Source organism: Hypomesus transpacificus, chromosome 15, assembly GCF_021917145.1.
Source record: "Hypomesus transpacificus isolate Combined female chromosome 15, fHypTra1, whole genome shotgun sequence".
Taxonomy (NCBI): Eukaryota; Metazoa; Chordata; class Actinopteri; order Osmeriformes; family Osmeridae; genus Hypomesus; species Hypomesus transpacificus.
The window spans coordinates 2,924,645-2,950,178 of NC_061074.1; the positions used below are offsets into that span (position 1 = coordinate 2,924,645).

General features: G+C 46.4%; 1 protein-coding gene across 1 annotated transcript; it reads right to left on the bottom strand.

Annotated features, from left to right (window-relative positions):
* Window positions 1-575: 575 nt before the first annotated feature.
* On the bottom strand, window positions 576-20,930 carry zbbx (zinc finger, B-box domain containing). The gene is made up of 12 exons (XM_047035970.1): window positions 20,765-20,930; window positions 19,326-19,464; window positions 16,657-16,748; window positions 14,946-15,058; window positions 14,724-14,788; window positions 13,368-14,329; window positions 11,928-12,007; window positions 10,155-10,335; window positions 4,345-4,497; window positions 2,513-2,737; window positions 2,189-2,288; window positions 576-830 (listed from the first exon to the last, which is right to left on the bottom strand). The coding sequence occupies exons 3-12, from the start codon at window positions 16,673-16,675 to the stop codon at window positions 743-745; spliced, it is 1,986 nt and encodes a 661-aa protein (XP_046891926.1). The 5' UTR covers window positions 16,676-16,748; window positions 19,326-19,464; window positions 20,765-20,930; the 3' UTR covers window positions 576-742.
* Between the last annotated feature and the right edge of the window lie 4,604 nt (window positions 20,931-25,534).

Genomic DNA, 25,534 nt, shown 5'->3' on the forward strand with positions numbered 1-25,534 from the left:
ACCAGCAGAAACCTCCTTCCTCTCCAACATTTGTGTGTGTGTGTTTATGTGTTTGTGTGCCTGTCATGAGGCCCATGCCACCCAAATCTAATTAAGAAACAAATTGTGATGACAACAGAAAAATGTGTCCAGCATTCAACTCCTGTAGGTTAGACTGGCACAGATCAGCCCCTCAATGTTCCTTCTCTCTCCCTTATTCTCACAGACACACACAAATAGACACAAACATACTCAGGTTGGGGTAAGCATAGAAATCCACAGGCGTCAAAACAGAATGCAGACAGTTTACACTTTATCCTTTTCCAACACTCCCCTCATCCAACTCTTATGCTCTCATCCCCTCCATCATTCATCATCATCATCTTTCTCTGCCACACTCCATTTTAAGAGTTTATTTCCCTAACGCATACACGCACACGCACGCACACACACATAAATAAGCAAAAGTACTGTACAGCAACACAAACACAGGTGAATATAAAACGTGAAAATGAACGTGGCCTTGTCAGAAGACCTCAAAACTTAGAGAGAAGAAACAGACACCAATACCCCCAAGTCATGTTTTTATTCACAGCACAACAAATTAGCACGGCCGGCATTGCATTCCAAAATAATGAATCACATTCATATTCACTCAGTGCAGTTGTATTGACATCAAATCTGTGTTTTAGAGTATAAACAATTTATCGTCAGAAACACACTTTATAAAACAGGAATGCTGCTGCGTTCTATAGTGTGTGTGTTAGGGTAATGACAGGACACTCTGCTGGTCTCTCAACTGGTCCCTAATCTCTGCTTCTTCGTCTGATTGATATTCACTGACCACAGCCCTGGAACATCAAAATAACCAATCAAAACAGGCACAGTTTAAAAGAGCTCCAATCAATTGATTGTTGGCTGAACAGGGGGCGCAATATCAACATCAAAGTAACCAATCAGACAGCACAGATCCATGCTCAATCATGTCAAACTATAAAAAGATCAGAATCAGAGTTAACATTAGATCAAAGTAAACCAATGGGATGAGGGGATTTTTTCATTTAGTTCACATTATAATTGAAATATGATGGGGTCACAATATTCATAAATTCTCCACTGCATTTTTGCACCATAGGCAATATATGTACATGCATCTCCTTGAGTGTGTGTTTGTGTCAGTAAGCAAGACTGTGTTGAGGTGGGTGTATGAGCTGTATTGCAGTGCATGTATTTTTTCTCCCCTCAAAGACTGGTACTTGTAGTGGGATAGCATGTGTGTGTGTGCGCACGCGTGTGTGTCTGTGTGTGAGGGATGTATGGTGCTGTTTTAAGGGCACACAGTATAAAGTGTGGTAATCCTGCTATTACACGTCTCAATGTGATCCACAGCACTATGCTTAGCACAGGGCCTCCAGCAAAGCTTACACCCTCTATTGAAACACACTCACACCCTCACACACTCCCTTTCCGACAAAGGTAAGTAGACCGTAGAACATGTTTAAAACACACACAGAAACACACACATAAATACACAGAAACACATACACACACATCCCAGCAGTTAGTGTGTTTGTGTTTGGGCCAGGGAGAGGCACACTGCAGCTGGTGTTGAACAAGGCAGCGATGCTAGGGCCTGATCTACATGCCGGTGCTTTATTACACAGAATGCAGGGCCAGCAGCACAGGCACAGACAGAGGACAAGGAGACAGAGATTACACACTCTCCTGCAGTGGAAGGGGGGGGGGGGGGGGGAGTAAAGGATTACATGCTGGTCACGGCTAAAAAAGAAGAGAGGGGGAGCAGAATCTGAAAGGACGTGGGCGTGTGCCACCTGCAAGGTAGATGTTCCCACTGTGTTGCCATTGAATGTCAGATCTGAATGCACATACATGCGCACACACGCACACACACCCATATTTATCTGTGTGTGGTCTTAGTGATAACAAGCCTGCATACTGGTCCTTTGAAAGAACAGCTGTTGATGTAAGTCTGATATTGGCCATGAACATGCTCAGGGGTAAGGTGCAAAGCAGATTATTGTGTCTTTATGTGTGTGTAAATATGTGTGTATGTGAGAGTGTTTGGGGACACTAACAAGCAGCTGCTAATGAGAAGTTAGTTTCCATGGGAACGTGACCAAACCATAATCAAACAAGGTGTGTCTCTGTGTGTGTATCTGTCATACATCTTAGCATAAGCTACACTCACCTGTCAGGACCCCCTTTCTTGTGCCGCCCCTCAAATGTAAATCCTCCCCCAGGAAGTGATGCGTCCTTGATCTCCTGGACCCATGTTGGCTGACCTGGTTCTGGAGAAGAGAGGAGATCAGACCTCCACTGATCTGACCAGCAGGACCAAGAAGTTCTCCTACTAGGAAACTACTGCTGGAGCTAGCCGTCTAACTTGATAAGTCATACACACTCTGTTGACAGTATTTAGGTGCAAACCCCTGGTTGTGTGCGAGTAAAGCTCTGCCATTTTGCCAACTGTGTGTGTGCGTGCATGTGCATGCTCGCAAATAGCCAGTAGCACCTGGAGCCATGCGTCTGAACTCGTCCTCCAGGCGGCTGAGAGCCAGCGAGTCAGCATCCTCATCCAGCAGCTTGGGGTCTCCCCAGTCCTCCTCATCCACACCACTGATCTCCTGGATCTCCCGCGCCGCCCGGGACAGGGGGCGAAGGGGGGGGCGAAGGGGGGGGGCAGACCCCGAGCGAGAGAAGGAGCTGGCTGGCCTGGGCGTGGCTCCACCAATCCCACCTGTGGGTGAACAGGAGATAGTTAAGGGGAGATAACTGTGGGCTTTTGGGATGACAGATGAGGTTGGTAAAGGTGGTGGGAGAATGGGGCGGGGGGGTGGGGTGCATACAAATTATTAACGCGGGTGAGAGAGACTTAGTGTAGGAAAGAGAAGGCAGGAATAAGGCATAGCAGAGAAAGGGATTGAATGTCGGGAATTAGAGAAAGAGAGGAATGGGGGACACAGAAAGAGAGAGAAAAAATGAAAAGGAGAGAAAGAACTGAGGAAAGGGCATAGAAAGAGTGAGAGAGAAAGAAGTACAGTGAGAGGGTGGTAAAAAATTAAGGAGGGATGAGAGGAGGGACGTGTTTTATCCCTCTTGAGCCACATCAAATTGAATCGGATTGAACATCCATCCCCACCTGCTCACTGTAAATTACATCGAGGCCCCCATTGAGAGAGAGTGATAGAAAGAGTGTGTGTGCAGTGTGTCACACTGTGTCATACTGCTGCCCATTGCTATGTGCGCCCCCCCCCACACACACACACACCAATCTTTCAGTCTGCTTTTGTTACGCCGCTACGCCCCTCCTCTCCCCCCTCTTTTCTCTGGCACTGTGACCCTGCTTCAAAGCACAGACGTGTGGTTAGCAGATGGACACGCTGATAACAAAACACCCCAAAAGTGTACCTGTGAAAATAGAGAGGGAGAAAAGAGGAGGGGAGTGGGGGGCAAAGTGTCGGTGTGTGAGCAAGGAAAGATGAGGAGGAGGAGAACAATAGGAGTGTGTGGGGGGGGGTAATTTATGAAGAAAAGGGGAGGACATAAGGGAGGTGAAGAAGGATGGAGAGAGAGAGAGGAAGAACGTTTGAGCTGACAGACTCCTTGATTTGATTAGCAGGGGGAGGTATTAGGACTGTCACAGCATAAACAGATTAACTTACTGTCTTTCCAAGGGGTGTGTGTGTGTGTGTGGGTGTGTGTGTGTGTGTGTGTGTGTGTGTGTGTGTGTGTGTGTGTGTGTGTGTGTGTGTGAGAGAGAGAGAGAGAGAGAGAGAGAGAGAGAGAGAGAGAGAGAGAGAGAGAGAGAGAGAGAGAGAGAGAGAGAGAGAGAATGAGAGAATGAGAGAAAGAACAAGAGAAAGAGATAGAGGGAGAGAGAGAGAGATAGAGAGAGAGAGAGAGAGAGAGAGAGAGAGAGAGAGAGAGAGAGAGAGAGAGAGAGAGAGATAGAGAGGGGGAGGGAAAGGGAGAGAGAGGGAAAGCGTAAACAGATTACCTCAGTGTTTCTGGACAGGCAGAGGTAGTGATGAGAAAAAGGACAGGACGCACTCCTGGACTGACTCCCAAGCTTGCGTGTTTGTGTGTGTGTAAGGAGCAAGTGTGTGTGACTGATACAGTATAATCTCTTTATGAAGCCCTATCCCAAGTGCCAGAAAAGTGTATCCGCATGCAGGATAGAGACGCATTAATTGCAGGTGAAATTGAGTTCTGCGTGTGTGTGTGCGCGTGAGTGCAAGTAAATAAAAGAACGTGGAAAAGCAAGAGCTCTGAGTGCGATGCACTTGTGTGTGTGTCTGAAAGTATATTAAAGACACACACATAAACACGAAAAGTGGATCTTACCACGGTGTCCACGTGCTGACACAGCTTGTCTCCTGGTGGGTGTGGCTACGCAATATTGGATTGGCTGGCTGGGCCTGTCGGTCATTACCATGCCGAACAGGTGATCCTCAGTGTAGCCTCTTAAACTGCTACTGGGCCTCCAGCTATCTGACCCTGAAAGACAGATAGAGAGACTGTGGATTTCCTGTGTGTCTGTGTGATCGTGAGTGTGTGTGTTACCAGCTTTGTGTTTCTACAAACGCTGCTGTCTAACTCAGACTAACATGGCCACATTGATCGATAGAAAAATAGAGTGAAAGTGAGAGAGACAGAGAAAGAGAGGGAAAAATTTTGTGTGCAGGTTTGGGGATGGATCTACAGTAGTAGCAAATTTCAAAATGGACCACTGTGTTGACTTATACATGTCTGCACAAAGTGTGTCATAGTTTTGTTCATTCATTCAATCCTGTTTTTCTTTGTTTATTTATTTATCTTTGTTTTGCTCCCTCTCCCACTGGGCCAAAGCACTCTAACAACCTCATTTTCTGACTGACTGAGCACCTCACCACTGTGCAGCCACGAAAAGAAGGGAAAAAAGGGAGGAGAGAAAAAGAGGGAGAGAGTGAGAGACTGGCCAAACCAGGAGACACATAAAACCTGTTGGATCGTAGCCCCGGAAGACAGAAAAAAAGGAAAGAGGAGACAGATGGAGCAATGGGGCTGCATTAAACAAGTGCTGCGCATTGTCAAGGTGATCTTCTCCCTCTAACCTTTCTCTCTCATTAACTGCAGAGCTTAACCATCATGGCAGACGCCATGGCGGGTCGGCCGACTCCATGTCTGGAGCCGGCCTCCTGCGTCCTTCGAGACAAGCTGCTACCCGCTTCTACATCCACACTACACAACCCTACACACACTCACACACCTCAAGCAAAGGGCGTGCTAAATGCCGGTACTGCAACAAATGGAGAAAAAACGATACCGTAGACAAGGACTACACAGGTTATCATTAGGGCTGTCAAAGTTAACGTGTTAATAACGCGTTAACGCAATCTCACTTTAACGCGACAAAAAAAAATTGTGCCGTTAACGCAGGTTTCTTTTTGACCCTGGGAATCACCTGTCGTCACATGACTTAGACTGCCGACGGTAGCTGAATGATGGAGAGTATGGAACGCCGAGTAAGTCAAAAATAAATAGGTAAATAAATAGATAAATACATACGTAAATAAATATGGCTATGAAATAAACTCTGAAATAAAAAAAAGATGGCAATAAAAATATAAAAATAGCATTATATAATTACAGAGCTGAATCCATTTACCGACATCAATAAATAAATACATTTATTTATTTCAAAATGACGTTTTTGTAAAGACAACATTTATTTATTTCATGGGACTTTTATTTCCCAATGCCATATTTATTTATTTTTTGAGGCTTTTACGCACCACATTTATTTCCACATATATTTCCACACCACATTTATTTCCACACCACATTGATTTCTGTGCTGTATTTATTTCCGACTTCACATGCAAACGAGAGTGGCGTGGTTATCTTCAGACCAACGCAGCTGCACACCTAGATTCCTAGATAGCTATGCTACCTGTATGGGGGTGACAGTGGCATATCGCACTGCCGAAAAGCGTACAATGTAGACAAGCTTTGCCCATAATGTCTGTGTCCTCTATGCCTTTTTGCCTCATTGGTTCCCAATGGGATTGATAGCGGTGACCTAGTAGCCTACATGTGGGGACTTGGTCCTTGATAGCTACGAGGTAGCGCTGATGTTACCTTTGTAAACATTGCTTTCGCTCGTGTGACTTGTAAAGGCCGATTTATACTTTTGCGTCTACGTTGACGGACAGACGCACGCACGGAGTCAGACGGAGTCGGACGGACTGGTTGAATTTATACTACTCCGACGGCTCTGCGTGCTGAAAGCAATTCACCGCCAGAACAGTAGATGGCGCTGCACTGCAATGCTAGCTAGGTTATCGAAAAGTCGGAGCAAATTTACAAATGAGCCGTTTCATCAATAAAATAAGCACATTTTCAGCAACTACACTGCCCATTTCTCGTCACATTTTAATTCAGATGCTGATTTACATGTACTGTTTAGCTGAAATAAGAGTTGTAAAAACTTACAACAATGGCGGTCAAAGGATTCTGTTCTCTTGTTGGTCACGGCAACCCCGCCCCCACCCCTGACGCAAGCGGTTCTTAATATGGACCAATCACAGCCAAAGGGTATCCATAAAATGACGGACGGACAGACGGATAGTCAGGAAAATCAGGAGGTGCACGCAGAGCTCTGCGAGGGGCTCGGAGAGGACACGCAGAGGGCGTTTCTTGACGGAGAGGGCGTTCCCTGACGGAGAGGGCGTTCCCCGTGTGCGTGTAGTAGAAGTATATAAGTATAAATCGGCCTTAACTCGTCTGCAAAGCTAACAATTACTGCCACTACTTCGTCTTCCTAGGTGGTATGTTGGCTATCACCGGTCTCAAAGTCGGCAATTGTAGGCCAAGTGGCTGGCTAGCCGGCTAGCTGGCTGGCAAAATACTAAAAAGGACGACATCAGTGTGGCCATTTCAGCTAGAGCTAGCTACTGTAGAGCTAGTAGTGTTGTGCTGTATTGGCACAGACTTGAACAGCCAAACCCGTTTTGTCACTGAATGGTCATTAAAATGTGTCTAGTGGTAGTGGTTTGATTAAATATTGAATGATTCCATAAATTATAATATCTGGGTTTGGGTATTGTGTACCGTGTTGAATGGGTCTTGGTCTGGACACGTTTAGTTGCAACTTTATATTGACAATAATAACAAAGCGTTAAGAAACTTGACTTCAATTTGAAGCAGGTCAAGAAATCCAAAGGTATGGGTAATGTCTGAAATGGTCTGGCTTCACTTCAGGTCTCGTCTCACTAAATGGTAATACCGACATGGCATAATGGTGAGGCTAGATAGTTATAGCTAGGTGCCTTATCGACCTAGCTATCCACATAATAGCAGAGCGATGCAGCGGTGGCAGTCTTCTTTGTTAGGCGTAGCGACGATTGCTACAGTAGCTGTGTTAGCTAACATTACCTGGCACTAATCACCCCCCACTACGTGTTCATCTTGCACACAAACAGTGCTCGATAAGTCTCAAACTATTTAAGACTTCTATGTTCTGTAGACCACTTTTCCGCCCAAGTACCTCTACAGAATCTACTATGTGTGCCAAAATAATATATCCTGACAAGCCATGCTGATCAATTTGATCTATAAGGCCAGCACGCGATCTCTGACACGGCTAATGTCTACCACAATCTAGGTTTCCCTATCTGCCTTCGATCTTGTGTGCAGCTGCGTTGGTCTGAAGATAACCACGCCCCTCCCGTTTGCATGTGAGATCGGAAATAAATACAGCACGGAAATAAATGTGGTGTGGAAATATATGTGGAAATAAATGTGGTGTGTAAAAGTAAAAATAAATTAATTTGGCATTAGGAAATAAAAGTCCCATGAAATAAATAAATGTTGTCTTTACAAACATTTTGAAATAAATAAATGTATTTAAATATTGATGTTGGTAAATGGATTCAGCTATATAATTATATAATGCTATATTTATATATTTATTGCCATCTTTGTTTTATTTCAGAGCTTATTTCATAGCCATTTTTATTTATGTATGCATTTATATATTTATTTACCTATTTATTTAATTTTGACTAACTCTGCGTTCCATAGGAGAGAGGGCTTTTAGATGGGAAGTTCCATTTCAGTTGCGAGACGGCTTGGTTGACAAAACTAAAGCTGTGTGTACTGATTGTCAGGCAGAGTTTAGTTATCACCTAAGTACTTCCATACTAAACTATCACATCAAGCAAGCAAAGCACACAGCTAGCAACAGCAGCGTTAGCAGCGTTAGCAGCGTTCGCTCTGGTAATACATGGCAGACAACACTCGCAAAAGAAGCGAGCAGCTGACTGGGTTCAACAAAATAGAAACTGTATTGTTCAATATTAAGGTAAATCTGTGGTTGCTTAAGTATCTGAAGTATGAGATTTGAATATTATGGAGCAGGATATCGTAGTAGGCTATGAGACAATATGTCTTAAATGCATTTTATAGGCTATTCCAGGTGGATTATACAGCAGTATAATTTGGGAGTGAATAAATAATTCTCACAATTTAAATTGTGTTCCATCTGAACTTGTTATGTGGACATAATCATCCAGTTAGGCCTATCTGAAATTAAGTACACACTTTTAATGTTATTTCAACAAAAAAAATCATTTATTGGGGTAAGATTTTAACAGATTAAATAGATTAAATAATTTTGCGATTAATTGCAATTAATCGCGATTAATCATATAAAATAATGCGATTAATCGCGATTAAATATTTTAATCGGTTGACAGCCCTAGTTATCATGTGTTCTCTTCCTACAGTGTAGGGCATAAATAAGATCTGCATTTTGACCTAGAATGACAACAAAGAGCTAATGTGATGGCCAAGAACCCTGAACCGTGGAATCAACCCATTCATCATATTGACAAGGTTATTGTCAAGTTTTCAACACCTTATTGAATTCCCTCAGGATTCTGTCTACTCACAAAGGAAGGACAACCACAAAAGAGACGGGGCCCTCAACATTCCTGGCTCTCGTTTCCAGGCTTTTCTATGAAATTTGACAAGACAAAATTTGCAGAATTTCTCCAAACTATACATCTGTGAAAAATATCCGCGGCCTCGAGGACAAATCCAACGACGTCTGAAGAAAAGAGTCTGGGACAGGCGCATCTTGTTACAAAAGTTTTTCTGGTTTTCAAAAGAGAGGGTCGCCCCAGAATGGAGTTTTTGTTTTGGAGTATTTGTTTTTATCCTGCGGGAGCCTGCAGACCTTGACGTGGACGTGGGTGCTTTTCTTGTCTGATATTTGAATCACAGGTAAAAGACCACAGGGAACACTGAAAGGATTGAGACGACACAGGGATTTTTGTTCCAACAACAGCATGGTATATATGTGACCTTGTTAATCTGGATTGTGAAAGTGTGTACATTGAGTTTTCTGAAGGCAGCTTTCATAACACTCTTTTAGCTTTGGAGAAGGATTGGTGCAAGGCTGGTGAAATGGGTTGGTGACTAAGAAACATAGACAGCATTGTGTGTGTGTGTGGGCCTCCGCTGTTTATCCTTCTGAGCACAAACTCACAAGCACACAGAGGTCATCTTCAGCCCCTTTTGTTCAAAACAACACTTGCAGGTGACACACACAAAAACACCCACACACTCAGACTTGAATGCTTGCTATCAACGCAGCACCACACACAACATAATGTACACATACATAAACCCATACACGCACACACACACACGTACACACACACACTGGTTCTAAAAGAGCTCCCATTGGACTTTGAGTTCTAAATGATCAGCAGTCCCCCTCTCTAAGATCCAAGGTGCCAACATGACTCCGCTGGGCTTTAAACTCATTTTCATCTCTCTCGTAAGCTGTGGGTTTTTACATATTTGTTTTAAATCCCATTATGGAGCCTTTGTGATATGAATAACGCTTTGGAAATTGGAAAGTATCTCTAGGCAAAGTTGGACACAGAGGTAATCTTCACAATCCAATCTCTTACAACAAAAGAGATACAACACTTTCTGCTGTTCTTCTGAGGAAAACATGAGTCAGGGTAAAAAAGAGACACACAAAGGGGCATGCACATACATACATTTATGTACACACGCACACACACACACACACACACACAAATGCACTTAGAAGTGTAGTCACAAACATACAAAAACACACATCCCTGTTTCAAGTCTACCTGTGCTGAGTGGGTCCAACGGGCTGTGTGCATTGTGGTGTGTGTCCTGGTCAGTGTGTGTAGGTACTAGGCTTGGGCTTGGTTGGGCAGAACCAAAGTCCAGACCCAGAGTCAAGAACCCTTCCAGACCACAGAACCGTTCTGATCCGGTCCCCACACTCTGAGCCAGAACACGCAAAGCCTGTAAAAAGAAAAGAGAAATAAATTGGAATATGAAAATAATGAATACTGCTACTGTAGGTTATACTTTGTAGTTTTGAGGTCAATTCCATTTCAACCATGCTGATTCAAGAGATTAAATTGAAATCCAATATCTATTTAACCTTTATTAGGCTAGGTAAGTCACTGAAAAGATTTTTCCTTTCCTTTTCTACCAGGTAAACAAATACAAATTTGGCAAGCTCTTTTCTTTTTTTTCTGTCCCTTTTTTGCTCCATTCTATTTGTCGAATGGATTTTTAATTACACCCCAGCCTGGGTGAGTGGAGAGGTGCACCGTGGGATAGCAGGTCCTCCAGGAGACATTGAGAAAGCCCAATCTGTTATTAACTCAGGATATTAGCATGCTAGTCCTAGCATCACAACACACACAGTGGAGAAGAGAAGTGGAAAAAGAGAGGGAGGGGTGGGAGGAGGAAATAAGATCAGCAGCATGATCTATGCAGGATGGAAAGGAAGAAAGGAAAAGAGAAGAGAAGGAGGGAGAAGAAATGATGAAAGAGAAGCAGGAGCAATCAAAAAACATGAGTGCTGCCACCACTAGTATTGCAGCCGAAGCTTTGATTTGAGTTCTCAGGGAAATTCAGAAATAACATATTTGGATGGTTTGCAATGTGTTTGTGTGGGGGGAGGTGGGGGAGGGGGGGGGGGGCTTTTAGACAGATAGAGACAGAGTGTCACTGAGAGGGACAGAGAGCATGAGTCAGAGAGAGAGTTAGAGAGAGAGAGAGAGAGAGAGAGAGAGAGAGAGAGAGAGAGAGAGAGAAACTGCTGGAGGTAATTACTGTGTGACAGTGAGAGGTACAGCCTGGTGTGATTCAAGCACAAAGGCCAGAGATAACCACCATCTCTGATCAAACACTTCATTTTCAGCTCTTTAATAAACGCCTTCTTGTCCTCTTTTTTTTCATCCCGTCCCTGTGAAACAGGGATCCACACCATTAAATTACAGATAGGACATTTGGGACTGCACAAATGACTCCATGCCCCCCCCCCCTCGCTCTTTCTCCCTCTCTCTCTACTTCTCTCGCTATCCCTCTCTTTTTTTCTCATCATCTGGTGTGTGGATCTAACAATGGCCTTTAATTGTGGAGCGAGTTTGAATTATGCAATGTAATTAGGGTGATATGAATGCTATCTAATTGATCCAGTCAGCTGTAAAAAGAATCACATTTAGTGAAGTCGGAGGTGCAGTTGTTCTATGGAGCATGGATGGGCACACTCTGCCTCTCTTTTTCCCTCCCATTTTCCCACTATTCACCCATCATTTGGTCCTCCCTTAATCTTTCTTCTTTCTGTATCCTTCCACTGTCATCTCTTTGTTAACCATCTACTCTTTCACTCTCTCTCAATTGGCAACATGTTTCAGAACAAACTAGTGTACCGTGTGTGGGTGTACGTGTGTGGGTATGCATGTGTGTGTGTGTGTGTGTCATCATCACCATAGATAGTTCTGAAACCAGACTCAGTCCAGTGTGAGGCATAGGTTCCACTGGGTCAGTCTGTGTGTGTGTGCATGTGTGCGTGTGCCCTCTCCTCTCCTCCACTCCTCCACCTTAATCTCCTCCTCGTAAGAGGAGTCTTCCTCACTGGGGGTCATCCCCAGGGTGTGGCTGGATGTTTCATCCTCCGAGTCTAAAGAAAGAAAACACACAACATGTACACTAGCAGATGTAAACACGCAACTTGTATCCCTGTGGACTGAGGAAGTAAGGTGCTTTGAAAGTTATAGTCTTCTCCTATCTTCATCATCCTTAAGAAAGACATATTCTGTCTGTGCCAACAATCCCAAACAGTGTTTGCAGACATGCTGAGGTATAGATATTGCAGGCCTTTCCACTTCTTTCTAAGTGTTATGGGTGTTTGGGAGGCATTCTCCAAAACCTGGACCAAAACAGTATGTGGAATGCCTTCTAATGCTTTCACAGAGCATTCATAGTGCTTTCATCACCTTATTCTAGCAGTCTTATCTGAGGGTGATTCACATAGGCTCCATTGATACACGCCTGCAATATATATGATTATTAGGACTATATTACTTGACCTTCATGCCTAAGAGAGTGGGAGAATAGTGAAAGAGAAGTGGAGATAGAGAGAGAAGCTATCAATCTCTCATGAACCCCACATGCTATGAAAACACCAACGGGCAGCCTGACGCAGTAGTAGGAGAGGATGGAGGGAGGATGGTTTTTGTGTATGTGTTTGTGTGCGTGTACATGCGCGTGTGAGCACTTGAGTGTGTGTGTGTGTGTGTGTGCATGTAATTGTGTAGGTGCATGTATGAGTGTGTGTGCGATTGTGTATGTGAGTGTGTGTTTGTGTGTGTACGTGTGTGTGCGTGTGGTTGTGTATGTGTGTGCATGTGCTTATGTATGTGTGTGTGTGTGTCTGATTGTGTATGTGAGTGTGTATGTGTGTGTGCTTGTGTATGTGTATGTTTGAGGGGCTGTGGGACCAGCTGTGTACTGTCCATGGGCTGATCCTCACTAACCCTCACAGTTTCTACCCCATCAAAGCCTAATGCATTAGTAATGGCTTCACAGTAAAGCACAACTCTCCACACACACACACACACATTTCTGCAAGTCAGCACATAACTCTACAAACAAGCTCCGTGTGTGCATGCATGTGTGTTTACATAAGTGCACACAGTACAGATTAGGTGTGTGTTTGAGGACTGTGAGTGAGTGATCGAGTGTGTGTTATTGTGTGAGTGTCCTTAGGGATTTGAGCGTTCTATTGGGGAATTGGGGCCATTCCTCAAGGTGCCCACTAGTCTACCTGTTATGTCAGGTATTTACTTAATACCTAATCAATATTATAAAATAAAGAACAATTTTTTATGGGCGCCTTTAAACTCTCCTTGACAGGAGAGCAGAGTTACAGGCAGACAGTACTGCTGCAGTCTCTAACAAAGGATTCCAGGCTAATAAACTGCCTTAAAATTGCACACCCACATGCATATACACACACATGCATATACACACACAATTACCTGACATCAGCATGAGTGTTGACCCTATTCTTGTGGAGGTCTCAGGGACTTTCTCCTGCTTGACCTCTGACCCTGACAGGGAGGGTGATGGTGACTGTAGCCTGAAGGACAACTGGTTGGGTGAGGAAAGGTTGAGACTGGGGGAAGGTGGAGGAGACACTATACACCGTGTGTCCTGAGGTGAAGGGGTGCACTCAGGAAGACTACAGGAAGAGAGGGAAGGGCTGGGAGAAAGAAGGAGGTGCCTAAATGGAGTGGACATGGCCCTCAATGATGACAAACTATCTGGAGGTGACGGTGGAGGTGACTGTGGAGTGTTTGCATTCAGCCTGGTCAGCTTGGAAGGCGTGAAGGGTGGAGGTGCGCGATCCGGGAGGGAACGAAGCTCCGAGGGAGGGGGGTGTATGATCCGGGAGGAGCGGGAGCCTTTGGGTAGCGGAGACGAGCGTTTGGGGGCCGGGGAGCTGGGAGGGGCGAAGGTGAAGGTTGACCTCAGGGAGGAGGCCAGGGCGGGGGAGGGGGGAGATGAGGAGGAGACAGCGAACGGGGGGAGGTTGTTAGAGGAGGAGGGAGAGATGGATGGTGAGTCGGAATGGCGTGAGGAGACGGAGGAGTGGAGTCCTGGAGATGTGAGGAGCAGGCTCGTCTGGTGGGCGCCGGAGGGGATCTCAGGGGGTGGAGTCTCGGTGGATGTCTTCGGTTTCCTTGGAGAGCCGCCCAGTAGTGGTAACAGCTGAACTGCTGACGCTCTCGCTTTGGGTTTTAACCGTGCTGTAGGCTGGCTGGGTGCTTGGGGTGACCATGGTGTTGAGTGGATGTTTTGGGGAGACCGTGGGGTTGAGTGGATGGCTTGGGGTGACTGTGGGGTTGAGTGGATGGGTTGGAGTGACTGTGTTGCATTGAGTTCAAGTTGTGGGGGATGAGTGGTACCTTCCTTCAAGACCAGTGGAGGAAGAGTAAACCTAAGAGGTTAGAGAGAAAGAGAGAGCAAGGAGGGAGAAAGAGAGAGAAAGAGAGAGAGACAGATAGGACATCAGTCACTTTCCAAACATTGTCCTCCCTACTTAAAAAAACCCCATCTCAGTCTTCTAAAAGACAGCACTTCAACACTGTTCTTTGTACTTATAATCACGTCAAGCTGTCACATCAGTCACCTCTCCAGAGTTGAGCTCATACAATTAAACCTGTGATGTTCCCAATTCTGTGTGTGTATCTGTTTAGATTGCATGTGCTTGTCTCTGTGTGTCTGCATAGTAAGTATGTGTGTGTGTGTGTGTGTGCGTAGGTAGATATGTGTAATAGTTGTTGCTGTTGCTTCAGAACAAGTCTTTCTAGAGAGTTTTAATGAAGTCTTACTGTGTGTGCTTGTCTTCCTCCTCTTCAGCAACAAAGACCTCCTTACCCACACCGTCTCCAAGAGTCTGCAAAGAGACACCAAGATGAAATAAAAACAATATGTCTGTGTGTGTGTATGAATGGGGTGTGAGAGAGCAGCATGGTTATGTGTGTGCCCCAAATCAGCTGTGGGTGTGTTATATTCATGAAGCGTGTGTGGAGACCAAAGCCTATTAATCGCACCTCATCCAGTTCCTGAATGCTCAGACACGCTCCAGGTGGGTCTACCTCGGGCTGCGGACTGGACACCACAGAGAACAGCGATGCATAGTAGCGCCTCAACTCCACCTCCTCAGCTGTGTCACACACACACAGTGATAGAACAAGTGTATCTTGTGTGCAGCTCTGTGGAATGTGGCACTTTCGTGAAAAGCCTTGTCCGGGGATCCTGTGTAAAAATGTACTGTATTGTATGCCTCCTTCTACTACTACTAAACAAATCAGGTACTGTACTGTACTGTACCTGCCCATTATAGACCACAATCCAGCTGCAAGGCCACAAATCTTCCTCCCTCCCTCTCTTTTTCAGACTCAACCTTGGTTCATCCCTTGTTTTTTCTCCCCTGTAGACCCCCCCCCCCCCCCCCTCCCCACCAAGACACACACACACACAATCCTTCCTTCCTCCTCGCTCGCTTGCTCTCACCATCCGTCCATCCCATCTCCATGTGAGGTGGACAGCTCGGGAAAATGAGTTTTTCAGAGAAAGGAGAGCTCCCGACAGGATGCCAGAAAACACTTTTATTATTCATAAGCATGCACGCACACACAGATGCAAATACTGTACACACACATACACAGATGCACATACACTCACACACCAACATATACAAACACACATTTTCAAGCCAAAAAAAGTTACAGGATCTGAAGGGAAGAGGACTTCTCAAAAATATATCCTATTATATCCGGTATCCAGCATATTTTCTGGCTATTCTGGCTCACAATCATTTGTGCAGTGGAAGAGGCGTCAAACGCAATCCAACGCAAGACAACGGTGCAGTAGGAGACCTAAATCAATATCTCCACTAGGTGTGCCAGCTTGGCTCTGGTGGCTCCTCCTGGTGTAGACAAGGAGAATGGATGGCGGGGTGCCCCTCCTGGCCTCTCCTGACAGAAGTAATGACTGTGCATGTCTGCATGGTCTACAGTAAGTGTCTGGATGTGGTGGTGGTGGGGAGGTAGGGGCCATGGCTGAGAATAGGGGTTGGAGTGGGAGTTTGACTGATGTGACGGGAAGTATTGACAGCTCCATGCTTCCAGGGCTAGTGAGTGTGTGTGTGTGTGTCTTAGGGGTTGGGGGCGGGGCAAAGATAGCCCCTTGAACCCATGTCCTGACAGCCTCAGCTGAGCCGGACAGCCAGACACTCCCCTGACTGATGAACTTCAGGCTCTAGGCCTACCTCCCTCCCCCTGATCCTGCCCAGGAACACTGCACGCTGTCAGGCTTCTGCCTCTCCTAACGGCCCCCTGCCCACACAATAACAGCCAGTGATTACCTGTCACACTGCCACGGACGGATGGGCAGGCACAGATACAGCTGACCCACTGAGAAAAATAGGATTTTTACTGGTTCTGCGTGTGTGTGTGTGCGCTCATCTGTCAGACTCCTCTCGTCCATTTTCCTATTTAGTCTGCACTGTGTGTGTGTGTGAGAGAGAGTGAGAGAGAGAAAGAGAGAGAAAGAGTGAGAGAGAGAGAGAGAGAGAGAGAGAGAGAGAGAGAGAGAGAGAGAGAGAGAGAGAGAGAAAGAGAGAGTAACCTTTTGTGTGCCTACATGTAACATTAGAGCACGTAACTGTCAGTCTTTTTGCCATCTTGTCCATCTCAGTGCGCAAGAGTGCCTATACACACACGTGACTGTGTGCGTGTGTGTGTGGGGGGGGTGTTTTACCTGTCAGGCTGTGTGTCATCTCCCCCTCGCTGTGCGTGTCAGTTGAGGAAAGGGCTGGAGGGTAAAGCGGCTCATAGGCTTCGATTGGTGTTCTGGAGAAAGAAAACACACACACTCAACCAAGGCGAGCACACTGATAGATTAGATGAATAGATAGATAAATAGATGGATGGATAGACGGACGGACAGATAGATCGCCCTCTCCCACTGCCCTGCTCAGACCCCACCAAGAGGAGACAGCTAGATTAAACAGATGAATAGCTGATCTCTCTCCTTCCCCTCCACCCTCTTCTCCCCTCCACATCTCGTCTACACACGCAGACAGATAGGCAGATCTTGGAGCAGACAAACACATGAGACAGAGAAATGGAGAGATTGCTAACCCTCACCCCGTTTTTTCTGCCTGTTTCTCTCTCCCAGCCCCTTCACCCCTCAACCCTCTCTCTTTCTCGCCATCTTTTTCTCTCTCCTCCCTCTATCCGTTTTACTCACTCTATGCACTCTCTCCCTCTCTTTTTATTCTGTCTCCCTCTCGCTACCCCCTCACCCCTGCCCTCTCTGCCCCCTCACCCCTCCTTCTCTCTCTGCCCCCTCACCCCCCACTCCGCTTCCCGTCTTATCCCAGTCCAGACCAATGGGCAGAGGAGAAAGTTGCGGTCTGTAGGGCGTGATGTTTTTTCCAGAACTCCCCGTGGTTTCTAACCAGCACAGCATATGTGGTCTATCTTTGGTCAACAGCCTTTTGACTGCTCTGCTCTGCCTTTTTACACACAGTCTGTCCGACTTGGCTCACTTTCTATCTCTAAACACCTTTGCCCTCTTTTTCTCTCTATTTCTCCCTCTCACTCCTTTCTCTCTCTCCATCCCTCTCTCCCTTTCTCCAAAGTACCTCAGTCAGCCTATCCAACCTCTTCAAACCTCACCCCCCCAGGGCTAGCATATAGCAGAGGAATGACCCCTTTCTCCCCTCCCCTACTCCTACTCTCCACTCCTCTCATCTCTTCTCCTCTGTGCTCAATACAGGGCCTCTAGTAGGGAACATAGCCTGGCCACACACACACATACACACACATAGCTCTAGACTTTGAAATCAAGGTGTTTAATAATGGTCTCACAAAGAAGGCTGCTGGGACTTTCAACAAAAGGACCCCAGCACCATGGCAACCCTGGGATTACATAACCTCTGAAGCCGAACTGGGGACTTTGGTGTGTGTGCACATGTGTGTGTCTACTGTGTCTATGTGTGTGTGTTTGCGTGTGTATGTGTGTGTGCAGATCATTTGTGGACGCCTATTGTGTGTGTGTGTGTGTGTGTGTGTGTGTGTGTGTGTGTGTGCGTGCATGCATGCATGCGTGAGAAAGACAGCAGGTGGCTAGTGAGGTGTTGACCTGACACATTGACACCAAGTCCTGGTTGGAGGTTCCAGACACGCATATTAAAGACAATAACAAGATCATCAAAGGTCTGTACCTCCGTGTGTGTGTGTTGGTGTCCTCCTGTGTGTGCTAATGACATGTTAAAGATGGCTAACGGCCAGTGTTCGGGGTAACGCGTTACAAAGTAACGCTTTACTGTAATCAGATTACATTTGTCTGTAATGCAGTAATGTAACGCATTACTGTTGATAACTTCAATAATCGCATCACAGTTACTAATAACAAAATGTCTTGCGTTAGGCCTACTTGCATTACTGTGATCTGCATATCGGGAGGAAACAAAAAAAAAATCAAACCTCCCTTTACAGTACGCGTGTTTGCATAACACTCGTCACTTGACTCATCCCCAAAGTTCAGGAGGCAAAACCAGAATGGCAGAGTTTGAGTTAGGATGTAGTTTGAGGGACGGAGGTATGCAAATTACTTCGTATTAGTTGTGCGAAAGGACAAAAACGTAATTGTACAGTGTACATTGTGCACTGGCCAAAAACACCTGTCCACCGCTGCAAACACAACTGCCAGTACTGTAGCCTATTTATGCTTGACAACTTTTAGGTTGATGTTCACAACTTTTTTGTCAGCTTTGTGGTATTAAAAAGCAAAAAAGACAGATATTGTGTATGTCCTCATTATAATAAGAATTTTTGTTGATTTGGGCATATATATGGTACATACATAGTTATTTGGCAGTGCATCTCAGGTGATGTTATGGAGCAATCCAAAAGTAATGTAACAAGTAGTGTAACTGAGTAATCTAGTAAAGTAGTAATCTAGTAAAGTAAAGCATAACTTTAAAAAAAGTGACAAGGAATGTGTAATGTATTACTTTTTTGGAGTAACTACCCCAACACTGCTAACAGCTCAGTGTGTGGTCTGGTGACACCAGAGAGATGAGAGGGTGTGATAAACCTGACCACAGTGTGAAGACATGGGTCCAGCTCTCATGTTCTCCTCAAACCCTAACCCCCCCCATCTCCCTCTCCCTCTCCCTCTCCCTCTCCCTCTCCCTCTCCCTCTCCCTCTCCCTCTCCCTCTCCCCCCTTCCCTCCCTCCCTCCCTCTCTCTCTCCCTCTCTCTCTCTCTCTCCTTTAGTTCATCTCTCGCTTGTTGCATTTGCAGAGGCGTAAAACGCGTGTGCATGTGTGTGCATGTCTGTGTGTGTGTGTGTAAGTGTATGTGTGGGCGGGTCTGTGTGTGTGAGTATTTGTGTGTGTGTATGTGTGTGTGTGTACCTGCGGTGTTTCTTGAGCAGCAGTCTGTCCAGGTAGCTGAGGCTGTGCTGCTGGAACTCCACCCTTATAGGAGCCACCCCAGTCAGGCCCACTTTGTCTGGCCCCCCCAGCTCAGCCTGGGTCGCGCGCACCACTGAGCCTGGGGAGATTGAAAGTGGAAGTGAGTCAACAAGTGTGTGTGTGCGTGTGTGTGGGTGGAGAGATTAAGGTACAACGGAGAGAGACACATGACCCATAGAGCCCAACAAGAAATCAAAAACAGACAACACAAAACAAAACCAAAGACACAACAAAACCCAAGACAGTAAAATGCTAAAAGTACTAAAGTAAAAGAGAGAAAGATGGAAAGAGCGAGATGGAGAGAGAGAGGCGAGAGGGAGGAGAGACATAGGAGAAGCACACACGTTCTGGTGAAAGGTGTGGACCCAGTCAGCCCACAAAGGCAGGCCGGTCTAAGTTGGGTCTCCCTGCCATCAGTCTGACAGAAATAATTAGGACTCCGGGCAACGAGCAAATTGCCGATAGAGGGAGAGAGCCGTACACAGTCGGGACGAGGAGTAAAGCAGAAAAAATACGAGCGCCAATAAAAAATAAAAAGACAGACACTCACTATAGAAACTACTACAAGTATACAACCACACAGTCTGCACTGCAAAAAAGTGTACAGAGCAGACTCAGTGTAGTGGACACAGACATGCACATGCACACACGGCCATACACACGTGCGCCGCTCGTGCTCTAGTGCGGTGGAAACCCTTCTCACATTGCTCTCATTATCTCAATATGCAACAGTCATGGATTACCCTCCTACTGCAGTGGTAAGTATTTTGTACAAGGCCTTGAGAGATCAGAGAGTGAGGGAGAAAGAGAGAGAGACAGAGAGATAGATAGATAGGAAGGAGAGGGAGAGAAGGAGAGAGATCACAGAGAGGAGAGGTCCAGAGAGAGATCAGAGAGGGAGAGAGCAGGAGGGAAAGAGAGGGAGAGACAGAGAGAGCAAGAGCAAGAGAAAGGGGGAGAGAGATGCTAGGTGGCGCATGTTCAACATTCTCACCTCCCTCCATCACCCAAACAAACTGGCTCCTATCTGTTTCAAGCAATTTTTCGCCTCACCCACCTCTAACCGGTGCTGTCAGTATGTGTGTGTGTGTGCATGTGTGTATATGCATGTGTTTGTGTGTGCATGCTCTCTGTACTCCACAGGGATATACACATAATTCTACAGCAAAACCCACTGATCAGTACTGCTAGGTGACATAGCCTAGACTGGAACTGAGAAACAGGGAGTGAGAGATGGAGAGAGCAAAAGAGGTTATGTTGAATGACAATGTTTTTCAATATGTAAGTATCAGTTGTGCCAAAGCAATAGGAAAAAATAGGAGAGGAAGGGAGGAGGAGGAAAAGGAAGGTTTGTGAGTGAGTGTGTGTGTGTGTGTTACCTGGCTGGGCCTTCGCAGGTCTCCAAACAGCTTCACCTCCCTGTCTCCTCTCTCCTCCCTCTCTCCTCCTTCCCCTCCACTCTCTTAGGGCCTCCTGGAAGGAGTGTGATGACTCCTCCTCGTCGTACTCCCCTCCCAGCAGGAATGATCCGCCCCTCTCCTCCTCCTCCTCTTCTTCCTCATCATCATAGTCCTCCTCTCCTTCCTCCCTTTCCGCATTTAAAAACAGGACCTTCTGATAGAGACACACGAGAGATGGTGGTATTGCGATCATGACATCAATAAAGAGATTTGTGAATACAGTTACACTGCACCCTACAGAACAACAACACTGTCAATCTAGTAGAGAATCCTTTCAAATATGATGACTGTGTGCCTGAGGCTGGTTTTAAAGTGGCTTTGACATAACAAGGTCTAGTTAATCGTCTCCATTGTGCTAGGTGACACCAATAAAGCACAGATGTTTTTGATCTGAGGTACTGTATTCTGACCCAGAGCTGCCACTGTCAACATGGATGAGGCCTGTGTTCCCCGTGTCACCTTTGTGTGCTGGCCTTGAGACGTGGTGGGTGCAGCCTGACTTTTGATGTCCAGACTGTGCTCCCCTCCTCTCACAGCATTCTGGGATCCAGGGCCTGGGATCTTGGAGTTGGGTTTAGGATTGGGGTTGGGATGGACCTGTCTCTGAAAGCGGTTAACCACATCCAACGTGCTGACGGAGGTGTGGATCTCTGTCTGCAGAGGGGAGGAGAGAAACACCCAACAGGGGTTGATGATGAGTTCCACCACCTCAACATCCAGCTGTTCAAGGAAACTAAGAAGTTGAAACACAAAATGGTGAGGAGGCTCCATGAAGGCTATTGAAACGGGCCTCAAACTTAAAGGTCACAATCATTAACTGTTTTCCTACAATGTCATGTTCAGCCCTCTATCTCTCCTTGTCCGATAATGTTTTGGCTTTTAATTATCCATGAACAAGTGCTATTCTTTTACAGATTCTACTGACCCATAAATTGTCAAACCGCTTCTCTCCACCCAAAAATATAATTATGTTATTTCAATTCAAACCGTGTGCGCGCAGACACACACACACACACACGGATAGACAGAGATATTAACATGGATGATTGTGTATGGAAAAGCCAAGCAGAGCATTGGATGTTCTGTGCTTCAGGGAAGGAATCCATAACCTCACCAGTGAGGTTAACCTGACACTATCAGTTGTTCCCCCCGGGAGGGAGGGAGGGAGGGAGGGAGGGAGGGAGGGAGGGAGGGAGGGAGGGAAGGAGGGAGGGAGGGAGGGAGGGAGGGAGGGAGGGAGGGAGGGAGGGAGGGGGGGGGAGGGAGGGAGGGATGGAAGGAAGGAAGGAAGGAAGGAAGGAAGGAAGGAAGGAAGGAAGGAAGGAGGGAGGGAGGGGGGGGAGGGAGGGAGGGAAGGAGGGAGGGGGGGGGGAGGGAGGGAGGGAGGGAGGGAGGGAGGGAGGGAGGGAGGGAGGGAGGGAGGGAGGGAGGGAGGGAGGGAGGGGAGGGAGGGAGGGGGGGGGAGGGAGGGAGGGAGGGAGGGAGGGGGGGAGGGAGGGAGGGAGGGAGGGAAGGAGGGAGGGAGGGAGGGAGGGAGGGAGGGAGGGGAGGGAGGGAGGGAGGGAGGGAGGGAAGGAAGGAAGGAAGGAAGGAAGGAAGGAAGGAAGGAAGGAAGGAAGGAAGGAAGGAAGGAAGGAAGGAAGGAAGGAAGGAAGGTCGCAAGAATTATGGAGAGGTTAGGGAGGGAAAGATCTACAGAAATGAATGTGAGGAGAGAAAGAGAGGACAGACAGAATGAGAACAGGAAGGATTGAAGGAGGGAGGGAAAAAGATAGGGCAGAGACATAAAATGTAAAAAGGAGAAAAGGAGGTAGGGTTAAATTGATGTTGATGGCGCAAAGCAAATGTGAAGGCATAATGCACCCCTTGTCTTGAACGCATACACTGTAAAGGTTATGTACTTAAAAATACAGACACACACTGTAAAAATCTAAATACCTACACACACAGGGACACATGGGGAGAATATTTGTTTTTAATGCTGTAGAGAGCTATGTGATGTGATTCGAATTTCTTGAGGACATAACAACCTTGTATTTTCTATGAAAAACTCTGACACCCTCACATCTGCGCTGACGTCTAAGGCCTGCTCCTTTTGTTGCTCCGTTTGGCGTCCATCTTGGATCTGGTTTAAAGAGTAAATATTAGATGTGCAGCCTTTCCGACAGTCCAGGAGGGGTACATGTGATGCAGCAGAGGACCCAGGCCCAGGAGAGGTTGTGTGGTTCATGGATATAAGTCCACTGATAACACTGATCATGCTAGCGCTGTACTGGTGCACACATCATACTCTGCAGTGACAAAATTAATATTCATTTTCTCTCTCTCTCTCTCTCTCTCTCTCTCTCTCTCTCTCTCCTCTCTCTCTCTCTCTCTCTCTCTCTCTCTCTCTCTCTCTCTCTCTCTCTCTCTCTCTCTCTCTCTCTCTCTCTCTCTCTCTCTCTCTCTCTCTCTCTCTCTCTCTCTCTCTCTCTCTCTCTCTCTCTCTCTCTCTCTCTCTCTCTCTCTCTCTCTCTCTCTCTGGCAAATCAAACAGGATTAGGAGTGCAGAGCAGCCTGCATCAGCTGCCTGTGTATAATCCACCATCTCTGTGTCCTGCCAGACACACTTCTACCGTATGTGTGTGTGTCCTTCTGTGTGTGTGTGTGTGTGTGTGTGTGTGTGTGTGTGTGAGTGAGTTGACTGATATGGCATGGTACCACCTACACACAGGGTGGAGGAACCTAGAACCAGCCTACTCTGCACCAAGGTAGGATGGTACTATGCAGTGATGGGAAACTTACTTGATATGTGTAGTGAGCTAAGCTACTAGCTACTTTACAATAAATTCAGCTTCACTACACAGACGCTACCACTCATAAAAATGTAGCAAGCTAAGTTACAAAAATCTGTCAAAATAACTTGATACATTAGTAGCTACTTTCAGTTAAACAAACTGCATGCCAAGTCAATGCAATTTTAGGTGATCAACACAATTGTCAGTCAGATACAGGCTAAAATATGTTTAGATTTTATTGAACAATAGCCTAATCCACAATGCAGTGTTGGTGGAGATGAGACGATGACAGCCCTCGCTGTACTCAGCCCTTGTGAGATCGGTTGTAACGTGAACTGCAGAACGGGATATGTGAGATGCTTTTTCAGTGCTTTGTCAACACAATAATCCACCAACCTTATGTATGAACATCAGAAATGTCCAGGAGAAATTAGCTTTCGAGGACGCTACTGCGCTACTTGATCAATAAAAGAGCTTAGCTACTGAAAAAGTTACTTGGTTAATAGCGACGTTACCGCCAAGCTACTGACAATTGTAGTTAAGATTGCGACGCTACTGCCCATCACTGGTACTATGTATGTGTACGTGTGTGTGTGTATGTATGTGTGTGTGTGTGTGTGTGTGTGTGTGAAAGTGTGTGTGTGTGCGTGAAAGTGTGTGTGTGAAAGTGTGTATGCGTAATAGTATGCCCAGACAGACACACACACACACAGAGACAAGAATACTCAGTGTCAGCTCAGCGGGAGGACTGTAAGATCGGAAGAAAGAGTGGAGGAAATCAAGACCTAGGACGAAAAAGGCGCAGCCTTTCAGTGTTTACAAGGAAAGTCTGTGGTCTTTACTTGCCACCCTAAAGCCAAAGTTAACCCCTGACACACACAACGTAGTAAGTGTTGAATGTTCAGTGTCAGCACTGTGAGAAAGAGTTGGCTGGGATCGCAGAGCCTGGTAACTAGACGGTGTGAGTGCCCTGCCATGTTAGCTGGAGCACTAGCCCCTGTGGATACCAAAACATAAAACTGCAGGATGCTAGCGTTAGCGCTCCTAGCCTCATGTGGGCCGATCTGGATGGGCGGGCAGGGATGATGGTGGAAGCGTGGAGGAGAAAGGGGGGCTCCTGTCACATACACACGTGCCAGTGCTATGTTAGCAGCAGTACCTCTGCGGACAGCTCTGAGTGCTTCTATCAACACCCTTCCAGCGCTCCGCTGCCAAGTCTAAAACTAACTCTTGGATCACTGCAGTATTTGAACACATTGCCTTTTCACAAAGCCTGCGTGTGTGGGACTGTGTTTGTCTGTGTGAATGTGGGTTTGTGCGTGTCTGTGTGTGTCCTCCCTCTCTCGGTCCAGATGCATGTGTGTGTGCAGTCTGAGGTAGGTGTGCGAGGGACTGCGTGCGAGCCATTGGCTCACAGAAATCCTCCATTTTGTCAGCAGGCAGAGAAAGCTCCAAATCAAACAAACAAATAAACAGCATTAATACAGAACTGGAACAAAACAGAGTGTTTGCAGATAGTGTGTGTGTGCATACACTAAAGAGCAAGAGAAATCTAGAGAAATCTAGCCCCAGCTAGCCCCTACATTTTCCATGGCCAAAGGCATCTCCAACAGGCAGATATGATATGTTTGTGTGGCAGACTGTATGTTAACACGTGGAAAACCATGGACAAAGACAAAGAGCATAGGGGAATGACAGAACACAAGGAGAGATGGAGGAGAGATGGAGGAAAGAGAGAAAGAGGGACGTGTGGGTGGAAGAGGCGCAGTAGGGGGTGAATGTGTGTGTGTGTACATGTGGACGGTCCAACCTGAATGGGAATCATTCTGTGGAGCTTCAGCGCCCCCTTTTGGTGAAACCTGGCAAAGCAGCCCACACAGTAGTCCTCCCCACACTCAGCACACATCTAGGA

Excerpts from the sequence above, each read along its gene's own strand:
- zbbx (XM_047035970.1), bottom strand. Across the intron at positions 2,738-4,344 it reads GTCAGCACGTGGACACCGTG|GTGGGATTGGTGGAGCCACG; the intron begins GTAAGATCCACT and ends GTTCACCCACAG. Across the intron at positions 831-2,188 it reads AAGAAAGGGGGTCCTGACAG|GGCTGTGGTCAGTGAATATC; the intron begins GTGAGTGTAGCT and ends TTGATGTTCCAG.